We start from the raw sequence: 18,155 nt of genomic DNA on the forward strand, positions 1-18,155 counted from the left end.
TTTTTTTGAACGGCATTAGTTTGAAAGACAGTGAAATATGGGGTTAGCATCTAGATTTAATTATTCAGAGCACCGAACTTGGCTAAGAAGCCATGCATGTTCAGCATTATTCAAAATACTGGTTCCACCTTGGCTGCATAGGAAAGTTATGTAAATTTGGTTCATTCAACTTTTATTGAGCTTCTATAGTCAGTCACTGCTAGACTCTGAAGGTTGCAAGATGACATAAGATTGCTTTTCCTCTGCCTTTGAAAGGCGTGTGATATAATGGAGAATTCAAACAAGTAAACACTTTCACCAGTGTGCTAAGTTTCCTATTAGAGGCATACAGGGAATTTAAGGAGAGTACTTGGAGAGTAGGAGACTCTGTCTCTTATATCTAGTACCAGGATTTTACAAACTCTTTAGGATCTAAAGGACACTCAGTTAATGTGTTTGAATTGAACTGAGTAATTGTTTATTGTTTCTATTTTATGACATCAGAACTGCAAAGAGAGTGTGTTTAATTAAATCATGGTTACATCATGAATCTGGAATTGAGAATATAAAAAGTTCTGGAGATTTGAGATAGTAGGAATGAAATAGGAATGAAAGAGTCAGTAAATAGGAATGAAAGAGTCAGTAAAGAAGATACACATATTCTCTCATACACACATGCATGCAGTATACACACTAAAATGGGCAGACTAAAGCAATGAGGGGCAGGCAAGAGAAACTAGGAAAAGAAGGATAAATTGAACTCAGAGTGAAACAACGTTTACTGGCCATCCTATTAAAATACATGTTGCTTGTGGGAAGCTAGCCTTTCTTCTATGCTCCAAAAGATCCATTACAAAACCAGCCTCAATCAGTAAATATTAATCATAACATGCACAACTTCCAGATAATAAAGATTAAAAAATAAAACCTTGCTCTGGGGGGTGAAAAAGAATAGGAATAAAAACAAAGAGGTAGATTTTCTAAATTGCCAATATTCCAGACTATAACTGTGTTGTTACAAGTGTTTCTGCAAATGTAGTAGCCAATAGTTTGTTGAGAGAGTTGCTAATAAATTGTAATTTGTTTGCTTAAGAGAAATTAGCCAGAAGGAGATCACTGAAGTTTTCTATCCTTCTCTCTCTACCTGGCTAAGAAAGAAGGCAAATCATAGTGTATAATCGTTAACACAGTGAGAGTAAAGAATCTGGTTTATAGCATGTTGAAAACAAAAATAATACCATATGCCCTGCCCACTGAGAGCCATTATGATAATGCATCAGTCAGAAAGTGTATAATTGCTCAGTTCAGAAATGGCACTAAGTCACAGGATACTGACACAAGCAAATTTTCTGCAATTAATGTTTGGTTCTTTTTCCTCTGCCAGGTTAAAAAAAAAAAATGATAGCAGAACCTCTCCAGAACCACTGAAATATTTATTTTCTTCTAGACAAATTCTTATTTGGGAAGATAACCACTGTCCTTGGAATGATTTTTTTTTTAATTTTATCATAATGTTTTTTCTTTTTTTTTTTTTATGGGCCATCTCACTAGTGTGAAGTGGTATCTCATTGTGGTTTTGATTTACATTTCCCTGATAATTAGTGATGTTGAATTTTTTTTATGCCTATTGGCTATTTACATATCTTCTTTGGAGAAGTGTCCTTTTAGTTCTTCCACCCATTTTTTGACTGGGTTGTCTGCTTGGATTTTTTGAGTTGTGTAAGCTCTTTGTAGATCTTTGATATCAGTCCCTTATCCACTGTATGATGTGCAAATATTTTCTGCCATTCAGTAGAACGTCTCTCATTTTGGCTACTGTTTCTTTTCCTGTACAGAAGCTTTTTAGTTTTTGTAGACCCAGCTGTTTATTTTGTCCTTTGTTGCTTCTGGAGATGACTCCTCAAAAATTTTCCTGAGGTGTATGTCATAGAGTGTTTTGCTATGCTCTCTTCTGTATATTTTATGGTCTCAAGTCTTACATTCAACTCTTTCATCCATTTTGAGATGATTTTTGTGTATAGTATGAGATAGTAAGTGTTGCATTCTTTTGCATATGGCTGCCCTACTTTCCCAATACAATTATTGAAGAGGCTTCCTTTGTTCCTTGTTGTATAATCTTTGCTCCTTTGTCATAGGTTAGTTGACTATATATGTGTGGTTTATATTTCTGGGCTTTCAATTTGATTCTATTGGTCTGTATGTGTTTTTGTTGCAATACCATGTTGTTTTTATTATAATGGCTTTGTAGTATTGTTTGTTTGAAGTCTGGGATGTAATACTCAAAATGAATGGTTTTTAATCCACACTCAAGACCCGCACTTTTTTCATTGAACTGAGGTTTTTTTTTTTTTTTGTTTGTTTGTTTTTCTGCTTCATTCCAAGTCTTCCTTTTCCTAGAGCAGTACTGCAGTTATCTTTCTCCCTAATGAAATATGTGTGGAAAATCAATTATCTATACTATTCAATATTTACCAATGCCTGCCTTGGATAGTCTTTTGTTAAGTTAAATCATGGACTTTAGCATAATCCATGGATGTGGTCAGGAATCTTTAAGATCCTATAATGATATGTGGAACTGTGTGGGTATGTATTGTTTGTGTACTTTCCTGGAGAGTCTGTTGCTCTCGTTAGATTGTAAAGAGATTTGGGGATCAAATATGTCAAGCCTTTAAAAAATCTTCATTTTTATCCTGGAAGCTCATAAAAACTAGGTTTTCTCTTACATTGTTTTGGCCCACCCCAGTTAAATTCCCTAACATTTTGACAATGTTCATTATTTGCCGGCATGGTTCAAAGTCCCTTTATTAACTCAATGAATCCTTGAAACAAAATATTATCCTGATTTCACAGATGATGAAACTAAGACCAGGTTCACAAAGTAAGTAAGAGAAAATGCCAATCTTCACACTTGGACAGTGAGCTTTAGAAACCACTTTTAATCACTGTATGCTATAGTACATATATATAACAGCCCTATAGGTCTGCATGTATTAGAAGTCCATTCTAGATGCTCATTTGTTTTTCTTTATATTGTTCTAGATTTTTCTGAACAGTAAATTTGCTTTCCCACATCTTAAGATTATAACAGGCAGAAATATATTGCCAAAGTAATTCCATATAATATCCATTTATTGTGCAAATGGTTATCACATTCTGTGTTCTTATTGGCATTGTGAATGATTCATTAAAATTATCTCATTTAATACTTAAAATTGATTGAGGTAAGAATTGCTATCCCCATTTGATAGATGACAAAACTGTAGTTCTTTGAGACTAAATAACAAACTTCAACCTATTCATAAAGTGTCAGAAAAACAGCCCAAACTAAGTTGCTATCTCTCAGATGCTGCATCTCTTAGCTTCCATGCTGGACTGGGTTTTCAACAAGTACAACAGACATTGCTAAAATATCTTTTAAAGTTTGGAACAAAATTTGTAGAAATCAATGTATTGGCAGTCCAAGCCAGCATCTCACAAGTGGATAGACATGAATGGCTGCCCTGTCTCTGGCTTAAGTAAATCATCATTTTATTTTCTGTGCTCTTACTTTCCATTTCAATTTTTGTTCCTGGACCATCTCCTCTGAACTCAAGACTAACATAAATAATTGTCTCTTGCCTATCACCTCCTTGTCCAGTAGGTCCAATAGGTAACTTGAATTTACATTTCCAAAACCAGATACTAATGATACATTTAAAACTGTTGTTCTTTCATTCTTCCAACTTCCATCAATAATGGCAATTCTCTCTTTTCAGGTGTTTGGGAAAAATGTTACCACTGAATTTTTTTCTTTCATTCACACCCAATATCCATATTTTTAGCAAATCCTATTGATTCCAGGAGAGCAATATATTAAAAAATCCAATACATCATCACCTCCAAGCTTGCTGGTCCAACTTACCATCATCTGTCACCCAGCAGCCTTCATATTGTTCTCCCTACTTCTGCCCTTATGCTTCTATAGTCTATTTGCACATGTGTGGGCAGAATAACCTTGTTAAAAATAAATCAGCTTAAATCACTCTGATGTTGTGTTGTCCAATGTGCAAGCTACATTTGCCTATTGAAATTGAAGTAGGGATGAATTAAAATGAAGTAAAACTTAAAATTCATTTCCTCAGTCACATAAACCATAGTTCAAATGTTCCATAGGCACAAGTGATTAGTGGCTACCACACTGGGCAATGCATATATAAAACGTCCTTCAGTCCAGAAAGTGTTATCAGGCAGTACTACAAAGGCTTCCCACCTCACCCCACATGATTTAATATCCTGTCCGCTCATACCACCACCTTCCAACTACATTTCCTTCCCCTTTTCTTCTTGCTCTTTCAGTTGTAATCTCACTGGCTTCCTGGCTAGTCCTTAAACATGTTGTGCTTCAGGTACTTTGCAATCACTCTTCTTTCTTCCTGAACTAATCTGCCCTCTTACTTTCCTCTGACATGTGCTATCATGTCTCTGCTCACATGGCACAATGTTAGTGAGCCTCTTGTGACCACACTATATAAAACAGCAACCCATCCGACTCTTTAATGCTCCATATTCCTTGCTTTTCATTAGCTAATGCTTTTCATTAGCATTTAGCATCATCGGACATATGAATTAGATCTTTATTTGACATCCTTCTGTGTGCCCCTTGAATTGAGTTCCACAAGGTAAGAATATTATTTTATTGCCTGCTGTATTCAAGCATTTAGTGTACTATCTGACAAAGTACATAAATGAAAACAAGAATGAATAAAAATAGAGATTTTGTTATATCACACAGGATCCAGTGGTTGGAACAAACTATGGAAGAAGTATGGACCCCGGTTACCCCTGGATGACCTTTGCCAGTATGTAACATCATCTGACCTCACTCAGATGCTGGACAAGTTGGGTTTTAAGTATGAATGCTATGACCTTCTGTCTACCATGGATATATCTGACAGCTTTATTGATGGCAATGAAAATGGAGACTTGCTTTGGGATTTTTTGACAGAAACCTGCAACTTTACCACAACAGCACCACCTGATCTCAAAGCAGAAATTATGAAAGACCTACAAAAGCCTGAATTCAGTTTTAAAAAGGAGGGGAAGGTTCTTTTTAATAATAGTCTGAGTTTCATAGTGGTTGAGGCATAAAAATCAATCATATGAGTTTATTCAAAAATATTGTTAACAATATCGATTGTTCATTTCTGTATTTAAATTCCAAATAAATCTTATAACAGATAAAACATTGTTTTTTTATATGTGAATTTTAGAAAAAAATTAGGCATTCTTGGAATTCCACATAGAATCACATGTGAAACTGCTAGTCTTGTCCCATCCCTACTCTAGTTTCACAGACTAAATACTAGCTAAGCTGGAAAAAATTGAGATGACTAGCTAACCTGGAAAGAATGAGATGACTAGGTTTCATTGGCTGATTGACAATAAAATCCTTTCCATTTATTGATTATGCCAAAATTTCCTAGGCTATTAATAAAATACCTCTAGGGATTTTATAAATACTAGTATATAATTATTATACTCTGAACACCGAAAAAGTACATGTTGTTTGGTTTGTCCCTTGTGACAAAGTATCTGCCTTCATTCATTTCTCTATTGTAGTTTGTGTTTCATTTTTATTGATTACTAAAAATAAGCACTTTTAGGATACTAAAAGTAAGTACTTCGTCATGTGTTCCTATGATTTTATAGTTTGCTTGTAATATACTGTTTTTTCTATTTTATTCAGTCAAATTTCATTATTTTCTTTTTTAATTTGTTTCTGACACAAAAGTCAGTCCAAAGCAAAGTTTTAACTTAATTTTTAATAATTTTATAATTTCACTTAAAAATTATATGCTATGTTTGAAATTAAAGTGTAAAGAATGAGTAGTTCCCCCTCAAAAAGACAGCCAGTTTTATCAAAACAATATACTTGGAAAACAAAACACTAACTTAAAATGTACCTTTTATCACTTACTTTAATTCTAGGAAATCTTGAATCTATTTTAATGTTCTATAGTCAGTCTCTCTTTCCCTTCTGTCTAAGATCACATCTAATACTGAGAGTCATCTGTAGAGTTTGAAAACATATTTTTAAAAATTTTATCTTTAATAATGGTATTATTATAAAAATAATACATCTCTCTAAATAAGTATAAATTAGTTTTATAATTAATTAATTTTAAGTGCGTAAACATTTACTACTCACTATTAGAAATGAACAAAAGCAATGTCTAATGAAAGAGCTCATAAACTCTCAATCTTCTAGTACTGAAGCCTTCAGCACAGTATATTTACTCTTTCAATGCTACAGGACAGTCACTAAAAGGAATTAATGTCTCTTCCTAATCTCCTAGCTGAGGTATAGGGAATATGCCAGAGTCCAGAACCTATTGACACTAACAAATGACCAAGCTTTGTAGTTCATAATAAGTAAAACTGACTTGCATTGCTCTCTTCTTTTGCACAACTACATCAATGTTTTTTGAGTTATAAGTTCCAATAAATGAAACGACAGTTATCCAATCAGATTTCTGAATATGAACTCTGAACCATTAATCATACTGATATGCATTCATGACAAAGGAAATCTGTGAGGCACATATGATTGATGAATATGGGCCATGACGACCTTGAACAACTTTGTCAAAAAGAGGGAAATCTAGACTCTATAGAACATTCTGACCTTTTCTAAAAATCACACATGCAAAATAAAAGAATAGAACTAACATGCTGTTTAATGAGAAAAGAGCAGTACGTACAAGGGTATTTGCAAACCTCACCTTTTTCAAACTCTTTCAGAGTCCTTATTATAAAGCGCAAAGATAAATAAATTCTCACCTGCTTCAAGTTAATGTAATGGGAACACTCAAGTCTTTTTAAAGAGAAAATCCCCATGAGTACCTACCAGTCAGTGGTGGTAAGAGCTCTGTAATATGCAAGGGATGATACTATTGGCTTCTGCCTGCACTGCGTGATATTTCAAAGGATTTGGGGAAGTCATGTATTGACTTTGAAAGTTTGTTTTTGTGGTTCAGAAAAAAGCCCACAGAATGAATTGGAAGCACTATATATCACTATATATCACTATATATCACTATCATATACGGGCCCCATGTTTAACATGCTACATTATGAATGTTTAATGACTCCTTTTACAAGCATCTATCTAATACCCATGTGTTATTATTCATATTGTAAACAAAGCTCAAGAAATCAAATAAAAAGTTTTTGTTACACCTAATATTAGTGGAGACTTATTTAAAGTGTTTTGTATACTTTTTGGAAAAAATCCCAAGAGAAAATATTAAGTTGAATACAGAATTTTAGGGTCTTGTTATTAGATTACTGTAAAAATTGACAACTTTCAGGCTTCCTTGGTGGCACAGGGGTTAAATACACAGCACTATCAAGCTATCGCCAGCCGCTGCAGCAGGAGTTCCATCCCTGGCCAGCTAGGGTGCTAACCCACATGGCAAGCAGACCTCTTCTGTCTTGCCTGCTGCTCCCCTCAACAGTGTATTTCAGTAGATCTGTCTGTTCTGCTTCCCAACTCTGTCTCTGGTGAATCCTCTCACCTCCCATGCACCTCTGGCCTATACCCCAGTTCTTGTATGCATAAATAAACAAATGTTTTGAAAAAATTGACAACTTTCTTAACTGAAAAATTTGCTAATCTGGGCAAAATTATTATTACTTTTTTTTAAAGATTCATTTATTTTTATACATGAAGTGGGTTACAGGTCAGAGCACGGGAGGGTGAGAGGATTCACCAGAGACAGAGCAGGGAGCAGAACAGGTAGACGGACTGAAATACACTGCTGAGGGGAGCAGTGGGTGAGAAAGGAGAGGTCTGCCGCACCATGTGGGTAGCTCACTGGCCGGCCGGGATTGAACCCATGTGGTAGAGGCTGTGGACATCTTCACAGCACTGCACTCAACCCACTGTGCCACTGGGGAGGCCTATTATTATTTTTTTACTTCTGGTATGCATCTATAAAAATAGATGTAAACGTTATAGAGAATACTAGGTCCTAAGCTTATGAAAATGCGCAGACCCAAATTTATATTTAAGGTATTTTAAATGTCTATTTAATAAGAATAGCTTAATCAGAATATTTTCTCATTTTGAAAGCACATTTCCATGGGGCTGCCTCATCAGAATGTGAATAAGTATGTAAGTACTTCTTGCTAAGTCTCACAGGAGAATAAATGTATAAAATAGTCTTTTTAGATGGGAAGGTAGAAACAGGCTACCTGGGTTCAAATCCTGGTTCTGTTTAATTACTTGCTAAGCCATCTCAGGGAACACATTTTCTCTCTATTCTCATAATCCCCCACCTTCAAAATGAAGGCAATCATAACACCAATGTCAGAGGATAGTCGTGAGGATTCCAGGATACGTAGATATGCTGATAAAGTGTCAATTCATAGGGAATTTCAAAAACATTGACTAAGGTTATCATTAGCTGCACATAAAAATTAAATATAAAATACAGAAAGGATAAAGAATTAAACATAAGGAAACTTATGATTGAGACCATAAGGCTAATACCTAGAGGAGTCAATGTAGTACCTGACCTTGACATTTCTAACAGTGTACAACCTCTCTGTGTCCATAAGCCCAAAGTGCCATCAGGACTGGGCCACCTAAGTCCACCTTAGGGAGCCTGCCTATCTGGTGCTATAAGTTTCTCTGCTCTGTGCTATGTGAAATGGCCCCCTCTCAACCCTTTCTAAGTAGACCAGTAGGTAGGCTGCTGACACAAGGATGGAAACTCATAAGCTGGCCAGCTGGAAGAGTTTCTCTTGAGAAATATGAAATATATGCTTTTAATTCTTCTCTTAAAAATTTGGAATTACAAATCTGGGGAAGTTAGTTATTAATTCTTTTACTTCTTCATGAAATATACATTCAACCAGTACTGATCATGTGAAACATTGTTCTGAGAAGGACAATACTCCAGTACAGAATACAAAGTTCCCAGACAAGGATATTTAGGCAGAAAGGACTAAAAATAAATGTCAGATAACAATAGGTACTATTCAAGAAATGAAAGTAAAGACAGAAAAAAAGAGAATCAGATGGTATAATGCTGGAGTGGTCATAGAAGGCCTTTTTAAGAAGTTAAGATTTGAACAGAGATTTGAAGGAAGTGAAGGAGCAAGCCATACAAAGAATTGAGAGAAGACAGTTCTGGAAGGAGGAAATGAAAATATAAGACCTTTGATGCCAGAATGAGATTGACACATTGAGAAAACAGACAGAAACTAGGTGACTTTCTGTAGCAGCTGAGCCAAAAGGTCAAGAGATAGGTTCAAGTCCAGAATAGTCATTATGGGCCAGATGTGGGAGGAACTCACTAAAATGGCAGCTCGAAAGAGGAATGGAACAGACCTGCAGAGAGAATAAAACCACATGGCCTTTGAACAGAAAATGAGCTTTGGTTAATTCAAATAATACTCCTCATTTCCAATCCTTGTTTTTCGATGCTGGAAATAAACACCTTTTCCCCTGATGTATCCATGTGCATTTATGCCTCTTGTTTCCCAAATGTCCTTTTTAGAACAGCATGTAAGATCTCATTTGATTATTTAACAAGTGGAAAAAAAAATGGTTATTGTTATCCCATTTTGAAGGTAGGGAATTGAAACACTGATTAAATTAGATGCCAGCCCATTTGTCAAGCAAATTTGTAACAAGAGGTAAGTAAAACCCTACATTTTCTGACTTCACAATGTATATCTATAGTTTGGACACATGGTTCTCTTTCATCTTTAGTGTAACTTGTCTTAAAGAGTAAGGCTTCATAGAAATAAATTGCCTTTGTTCCTAAATGTCAATCCGCAAACTAGAGGGAAACGGATGATGGAATAGAAGAAGATGTAACTGGAGGGGTAAAGGATGGTATTTTTTTTAAAAAAATCACCTCCTTGAGTGGTAGAATAGCATTCTCTCTAAACATTGTGTTTCATTAATAAGTTTATTTTAAAGTTGTCACAAATATCTGAGTTCTCCCATCCAATTGCCTTGACTTTTTCCTTTATTTTTCTGCCTCTGTTCCTACCAAGTCCCAGCCATCACCAATTTCATGTTTAAATTATGTGTCACACATATCCTAGTGCTTCTATGATTCATACACTGTGCAATACACATCCATAGTACACAATCAACTAATGCAGGGTAGTTAAAGTTGTGGATTGTGTAATCCATTTCTCAATGTGATATACACCATGAAAAGGCAACAGCAGTAAAAAGGAGGTTGATTTAAGAGGCTCCCTGGGCAACAGCGGTCACAATTTCAAAATGTGCCAAAAATTCATTAGGACTCCATGTCAGATTGCCATAATCTCTGCAGCAATGGATTAATAAATACAGTGATGTTCTGTTATGGAGGCTGCAATGACACACTGTGGATATTCTATATAAGCAGTGTCCCCCCATGATCATATTCTTCTCTTAAAGAATTATCTGTGTTTCCTGATTCATCTTAATGATATTTGAAGGACTTGGCAAACAACCTGCCTAGGGTAGAAAATGTTGAAATAAATCACAGGGGCCATCAAATGTAGTCTAAGCTTGGTGAGTTCTCTAGACACTTGATACAAAAGATGCAGGAAAGTGTCAGTACCTCTATTTATGTCCCACAACTAATTTCATGCTAATTTCATTTCTATACTGTGATTCCTTTTTCTACTTGTATTGATGGATTGGTTTTATGAGTTAATTCTCTAGTTTCTGAAGCAGGCAGACTGGACATAAATCCCAGGATTTTGTAGAAGAGGGAGTTGTTCCATGCTACTTATTATCTGCACAAGCACATTGCAGCCTTGGCTTATTTATCAAGATATGCAATTGTGGGGCATGCTTTCCAAGAGGCTTAATCTACCCCACAACAGCTCTCAGTGTGAGGTGCTTTGCAGTTTTTGTAATTTTTATTATTTTATTCGGTTTTTCTTTATTTCTTCAGAACTGATTGGGAACAGAATTTGGACTTCGTTTCATTGTATAAAAGACACCCAGAAATGAGAGAAACAAGACAAGGAAATTAGCCAGGTCTTATTGCTTCAAAAGAAACCTCACAGGATGGATTTGTCTGGGTAAGGTTGGCAACCCATGGGTTTCCCATCTGTGTGTCCTAGGAATGGTGGTATAAATATTAGCTCCTGGGTTCATTTCCTTGCCTGTGCTTTCATCAGTCTCTCTAATTTATAGATCCACAGCTTAAAAATGAGTTGATTATGGAATAAGAGTCTTCGTTAAATAAAAGGGGCCTTCAAGAAGTTAAGATTTTCACAGTAATTATAATTAATATTTATGAGGGTGTAATATGTATTAGGGATTGTGTTATATTAGTCAAATCTTCATAACACACCTATGGATTAGTTACTATTTTTACCTTATTTGCAAAGAAGAAAGCTGAAGTTTAAGTTGCTATGTAAATTTCCTCTTTATTCTCACAGCTGGTGGAAACAGAAGTTCAACCCACATAGATGAGCCCCAGAGATCATTTATTAATCATGACATCTTAGCTAGCTCTAGTATTGATGCTTTTTGATTTCTTTGTTCCTGTCTCAGCCAAATTGCCAAGCTTTAGGATAGGAATTCTGTCCTCGCCTCCAAATTTTCGTTCTATTTTCTGGGACTGATCTCAGCCTGGTTACACTGCTAGGAAGAGAGTAACTGACTGAATCAACTTTGATACAATAATACATTACTTTCAAAAGCCAGCTCATATAATACTATGGCCTGACTTCTTGGGCAGGGGAGAACAATCCTAGTGAATTGATCTATTTTTTTGATCTGTGTAACCACACCCTAACTTACTGAGACTTTGTGTAAAAGAGACTTTGTATTTATGTCCCACAACTAACTAATTTCATGCTAATTTCATTCCTATATGGTGATTTCTTTTTCTACTTGTATTGATGGATTGTAAGTATTTAGGACTCTATAGCTCCAGCTGGCCAGGGAATTGTAAAGTGATGTGTCATAGTATACTGCTGAAGAAGTAACATAATGTCTACAGTAACATAATGTCAATTTTTTAAAAAGATTTATTTATGCATACAAGAACTGGGGTACAGGCCAGAGGTGTGGGGGGTGAGAGTATTCACCAGAGACAGAGTGGAGAACAGAACAGGCAGATTGACTGAAATACACTGCTGAGGGGAGCAGTGGGCGAGTCAGGAGAGGTCTGCTGCTCCATGTGAGCCAACTCCCTGGCCAGGGATCGAACTCCTGCTGTAGTGGCTGTGGATAGCTTTACAGTGTTGCATCTGAACCCCTTGGGCCACCAGGAAGGCCCCCATAATGTCAAATTTTTAATTAGATAAATTAAATTGGATACAGATAAATTTAATTGGACTGAGATGAAGACTACATTTCTCATTCCCTTTGATTGAGATAATAGTAATATGACTAAATTCTAACCAATGGGATGTGAAAAGAATAAACACAATATGTGGAATATGCTGATGAAGGAAGAGAGATGTTCCCCTCTTCTGCTTGTTTTCTTTCTGGATGACTAGAATGTGAAGTGAACTATCTCAGACCATGCAGACAAGAGTACCAATGCCTTACAAAATAACAAAGGGTAGAGGGAGCTACATCCTTGAACCTGATTGAGCAGAGTAACCACATTAGGTGTACTGACTAACCTTGACAGCTACATGAAAGAGAAATATTCTACCTTCTATGCACAATATTAACTTATTTGGAATAATAGTGGCTAAACTGATGCCCTAACTACCCCAAATAGGTTAATCTTATGCAAGTCTTCCCCATCTTTTTCAGATCAAATACAACACAAGGTTCTATTGGGTCTAGAAGAGAGGATGACAATTTTTGAGAAATTTTTTTTTTCTAAATAGGACTAAAATATCAAGATAAGAAAGTACTTGCTTATCAATCACCCTTGATTCAAGATGTAAAAATACTCACCTAGCAGATGACATTGTCATTCATCATGTATTTTAACAAGTTACTTAGACATGAATATCAAAAATTCTGTAAATCATACCTAAGGCTTTTAAAACTTCAATAAGAAGGGGCCTCCCTGGTGGCACAAGGGGTTAAGACGTAGCCCTATGAAGCTGTCTGCAGCCACCGCACCGCAAGTTCGATCCCTGGCCAGGGAGGTGACCCACATGGCGCAACAGACCTCTCCTGACTCGTGCGCTGCTCGCCTCAGCAGTGTATTTCAGCTGTTCTGTTCTCCACTCTATCTCTGGGGAATCCTCTCACCCCCCCAAACCTGGGACTGTACCCAGTTCTTGTATGCATAAAAAATGTCTTTAAAACAAACTTCAATAAGAAGAATCACCTGGGAAGCTTTTTAGATATACAATTGTCATGATTCTGCATTTGATCTGAATCATGTGTGAGATCTAGGAATCTGTATTTTTATAAATCAACCAGGTTTTCCTGTCTTATCAGAGACTCAAAACCTACAGGATATAAGAGTTTGTAAGGAATATTTATAATGATAGCCATAATTACAGAAATTTCAAATCACTTACTGATCTATTTAGGCCTATATTTCTCTAAATAATGAAGATAATAACAGAATTGAATTATTTTTGTTATATATTGTATATAATAAAAAATAAAATTGTTAATTCAAATATCTAAAATGAACCGAGCACTGATTACTTCTCAGGTGTGATATAAAATGTTTGATAAGTTATTTAATTGTAGATTAAAAAAGTATTTTTAACTAATAATTTTCATTTTTTAGATTAAGACTCTGATTTGTTAGGTTTAGATGGACTTTCATATAGTCTAATTTAATAAGTGACAGAACTGGCTCTCTTCTTCATAGTCCACAGCTTAATTCTTAGACACTAAGGACTCTCATTCATTCTTAGCACCATCATTGGTCAGAGAGAAAAATCACAGTTCAAAGGTTATTCAAATAAGGATAGCAGTGAGTGTTCAGTATGTCCTGCCACTTGTAAGATGCCATATAGGCATCTTATAGGACTTACAAGAAAAAAGAACTTAGGGATTAGAAGAAAGGAAAGGAGGAGCATTAAAGATAGGTCTTCTGAGTTTAAAGAACAAGATTTTAAATAAATCATTTTAGTTATTTCAAATATATACACACAAATATTTTATAGATATAAAACAAATTTCAGTGGGTTCTAAGACTGTGCCTGTTCTATTTTTATAAAATATTTTTTAATTTAAAATATTCTATTTTTAATTCACTATCATTTAACTCAAGAGAACTGTTCCATATTTTTTTAGTTTAATTTCATTGAATTATTATTTTTGTCCATAATAATAATTGCCCACAATAATAATGGCTAAGTTGTGGTTCGCATTTTTCAGTTTTGTCAGTTTTGTCAACATGTGTATAGGCTATATGTGTGCATGTGTATGTCTGGATGCCTGTGTGCATATATGATATACACACATAAACATTTTATCTATGCATTTCTACATTTATATCACAGCTGCCAATCTCTGTAGTGAAAGGGATCATAATGTAGACTATGAATTCATAGTAATTTAACATGAATAATTGTGGGTTTTGTTAAAATAGTACTTACATAAGCAAAACACCAGTATATGGCAAATCTTGACTGGGTCCTTAATTACAGCAGGAAATTAAATATGGAAATTAACATAGGAAATGTTACATTTAACTCAATGACATCAATATATCTCATGCTTTTGTTTTAAAGCAAGAATTTTTAGCCAACAGAACCACTCAGGAGAGAAAAAAATTCTCCATTTCAACAAAAATAAAAATGCTAAAATTAGATTAACATCTAATTTTATACCTTCATTTATATTATGTGCAAAATTATCTTAAATATTTGTTATGGATGAAGTGACTTTCTACCAAATTGGGCCTTTTCATAGTAGAAAATGTTAACATAAATTGTGGCATAAATCATTGCCTTGTAGAATACCAGAAGGCGCATATAAAAACCCATATCTTTACTGCACATATTTCCCATTAACCATAATCTATTAGTAATTGAAGTTCATTACAAATTCTTGTAGATTTTATTGCTATCATGCTGCATGACACACCAAACCTGGCTTGCATAACAAGAAGTCCTTGCTGGGAAATATCCTATTAACAATGACAGTGCATTTGTCATTGTGATAATAAACCCAAGAGCTGCCTGTAGACTATAAATTATCAAGGCACCATTTGCGCTGCCCTGGCTTGAAGATCTGTCAGCGCTTCCATTTTAAAACCCTGATTTTCAGCGAGTTGTAACTCAACTATCAGAATCTGCAGTGAGCTGCAACTTTACATCCAAGGTCTCAGCTCAAGACTCTTTTTTGGACGAATCCCTAAGTATGATTTACATTTTCTAATCGAAAAGTACAGCCGTCTGCTCACTTTTGCACAATAGTATTGAAGTGATCTATAAGACATAATCATTTCCCTCCAAGAAAAATATGTTCATATCAGGCCCAGATACACGGGCTACTTAAAATCAGAGTTTGTCACAGTCTCAGTTTTGTGTCTTAAAAAGAAATTTAATTTTTAAAAGGGTAACAACTAAACTCAAATGCCAGGCATTCAAGTCAGCTACATATGCTAAGCGATTGTTCCTTTTATGCAAGGTCCCCCACGCCCACTACTTTTAGGTCAATAATTTGAACAAAATAGAAGAATTTACATGAAGCACTAAGAAAACATTACTGAGGAGGGAGATGAACACTGGAGAAACAAATGCAAATCTGAAACAGAAATAGCCACAACTGTGTAAATAGATGTGCCTCTGGCTTGGAGGCAAGCTTTACCAATCTGTGACATTTCTCAGCCAAGTAGCTAGAAGACAGAAGGGCCAGAAAAAGCTCCCAGCACTGCATGGAAACTGGTTCCACAACCTTTCATCTTTCTTACTTACCTCAAAATTGGTTTTCAGTTACTTATGTTTACCTGAAAAATCCCCCCTACTCCTAAATTAAAGGATATTCAATTCCATGAATATAATCATAGGAACTGGGTGTCAGGTACAACAGAGAGGGAGTGATTGATAAGGATTGACCTGGTTTGGATACTTGTATGTGAGACCAGAATCTGGGTACAACAGGGAAACTGAAGTGAAGGTTAAGACTTGGTCTAGCACTCACAGAGGTAGTAACTGCTAAGGGCGACTGACAAGTAAGGAAACAAATAACAAGTAAGATATAAATGCAAAATTAAAGTGTAGAAACTACTCATGGTATTAAAGAAACAGATTTAATGAACAGGGCACATTTGAACAAAATTTTGAAGAATTTTATTGCTTATTTCCACTTTCTGTAGAGATTCATTCCTTTCCTCTTTCCCAATCAATGTCCATTTCTGCCACAACATGAGGAGAGTACTAGAATCCTATTTCAAAAATGACCATTAGCGTGGGTTAGGATAGACTAATTTATACTTGCCTACCTTTTAGCAATGACAAATACAAAATCATAGCCAGGATGGACCAACTGCTTCGAGAGAGGGAGCAGCCAAAACAAAGCCAGAAAAAATAATTCTACTTTACATTTCAGGGAAAATCCAATATTCAGGACTTTCTATCCTTCCAATGCAATACTAGGCCTTAGGTTTTACTCAATTACTAAGTGGGAAAATACAGAGCAAGTGGACCTTTTTATTGAATATATTTCCAAAGGTATTTAAAAGCAAAATCAAATATTTCAAGCCATGCCTGTTCAGTTCTTTGAATAGCAAATGTACTGGGACAATTTGCAAAAATCCTATATGTGTCCCAGACACTATGAAAAGTAATAGACATATATTTCATTGCATTCCTGCAAAACATGAAGTAGATTTTAATATTTCCATTTTTTAGTGGAGAAACTGTACCTTGGCAAGTAAAGTATTGCATAATATCAAACAGCTAAAGTACCTAGGAATCAGACTCAGGATTATATGACTGCACAGGCTGTACCATATTTTAACTTTTATACATCCCTACTGTTGTTTTTTAATTAATATTAAGTTATAAACTAGAGCTTTAAGCCAGTTTCCAACCTCCAAAACTTAACTCATATTACTAAGTTTTGATTTCCCTTTTTTTTCCTTTCTAGATCCAAATTATTTTAGTGGTATTTTTAATCATGTGCCAGTCTGCTCATTTTCTCAAGAACTATTCCACAATACAGTAATTTCATGTTTAACTAGAAGCAAAAAAAAAAAAAAAAAGTAAATGCTAGTTTGTTATAAAGATTACTGGTTCTATCACAACAGCACAACATTATCTGTGACTTATTTAAGAACAAAAGCCATAACTCAAGATTCAGTTTTCATTTGAAAATAGTTCTGGTCTCTACAACAAAGAGACATACATAGAGTCTCCCCACACCTTTATAAAAGTCTGTCACCTTAAGTTCAAATTCCATGATGTGTTCTCGTCTCAGACTCGTTTCTTCCTCTGTTAACATTTTAGCCATTTGGTGTTAGATATCTGTTCCTTCACTTGCTTTGTTTTCAAACTCTATTCTAATGCTCTAATAAATCACATATTTTTTTCAGCAGGTTTTATGTCCTTTTATAATGGTGAGCATAATTTGCATAGTACACAGAGTACTGAAATATTCTGAACAAATGGAGTGGGGGCATTTTGATTCCAAATATTTGCCCAGGCAATAGTTTGCCATTTGGAATCAACCTGAGAGCCAATGAAAGCATGACGAGCCATCTGCTCATTCTTTCTTTCTCGTTCTCAAGAATTTGAGGCAATTATTCATTCCTTAACACCTTTCTTTCAAAGTTTGCCAATTGCCATGTGTATTATTTCACTCAACCACTCAAGATTTTCACTAAAATAAAAATCAGTAATTCAGAAGAAATTATAACTTATTATGTGTCTTATCCAATAATATCCTCAAAGATTTTTTTTTTCCTCATGGGAAAACAAAGCACAAGAACATCAAATGTCACCTTCTAGGGATAAAACATATGACTTCAGTCAGTAGTGCTTTCCTTTCCCTGCCCCAGCCAAGTTCCCATGTCTTCATGAGCTAAAGATGGTTTGAACTCAGAATAGAGAGTACAGTTATTGGAAAAACAGAAGTGATAAGACATAAGAAAGTGCTTTTCTCATTTGGGGGACTGAGGGACAAACACATATGTCCAACTCTATGTCAAATTAGCGAGGAAACAAAAAATCCATTTTAAATTTGGAGCTCTGACAGTAGCCAAGGAAGACAGAAAACCTGATGAAGATATCTT

At 35.2% G+C, this 18,155-nt stretch overlaps 1 protein-coding gene and 1 long non-coding RNA gene across 2 annotated transcripts in view; one reads left to right on the plus strand and one right to left on the minus strand.

The window, feature by feature from the left end:
• Positions 1-7,206, plus strand: part of HNMT (histamine N-methyltransferase) — a 36,554-nt gene extending 29,348 nt beyond the window's left edge. The window contains exon 6 of the mRNA XM_037523293.2: positions 4,751-7,206. Coding sequence (XP_037379190.1) covers positions 4,751-5,106 — 356 coding nt within the window. The 3' untranslated portion in view covers positions 5,107-7,206. The remainder of the gene's footprint in view (positions 1-4,750) is intronic.
• LOC119255800 (uncharacterized) overlaps positions 1-18,155 on the minus strand; it is a 147,604-nt gene that overhangs the window by 96,802 nt on the left and 32,647 nt on the right. The gene's annotated exons all lie outside the window — the stretch shown is intronic.

The sequence above is a fragment of the Talpa occidentalis genome, unplaced genomic scaffold (genome assembly GCF_014898055.3).
Source record: "Talpa occidentalis isolate TD23 unplaced genomic scaffold, MPIMG_talOcc4v2.1 talOcc4.3, whole genome shotgun sequence".
Lineage (NCBI taxonomy): Eukaryota > Metazoa > Chordata > Mammalia > Eulipotyphla > Talpidae > Talpa > Talpa occidentalis.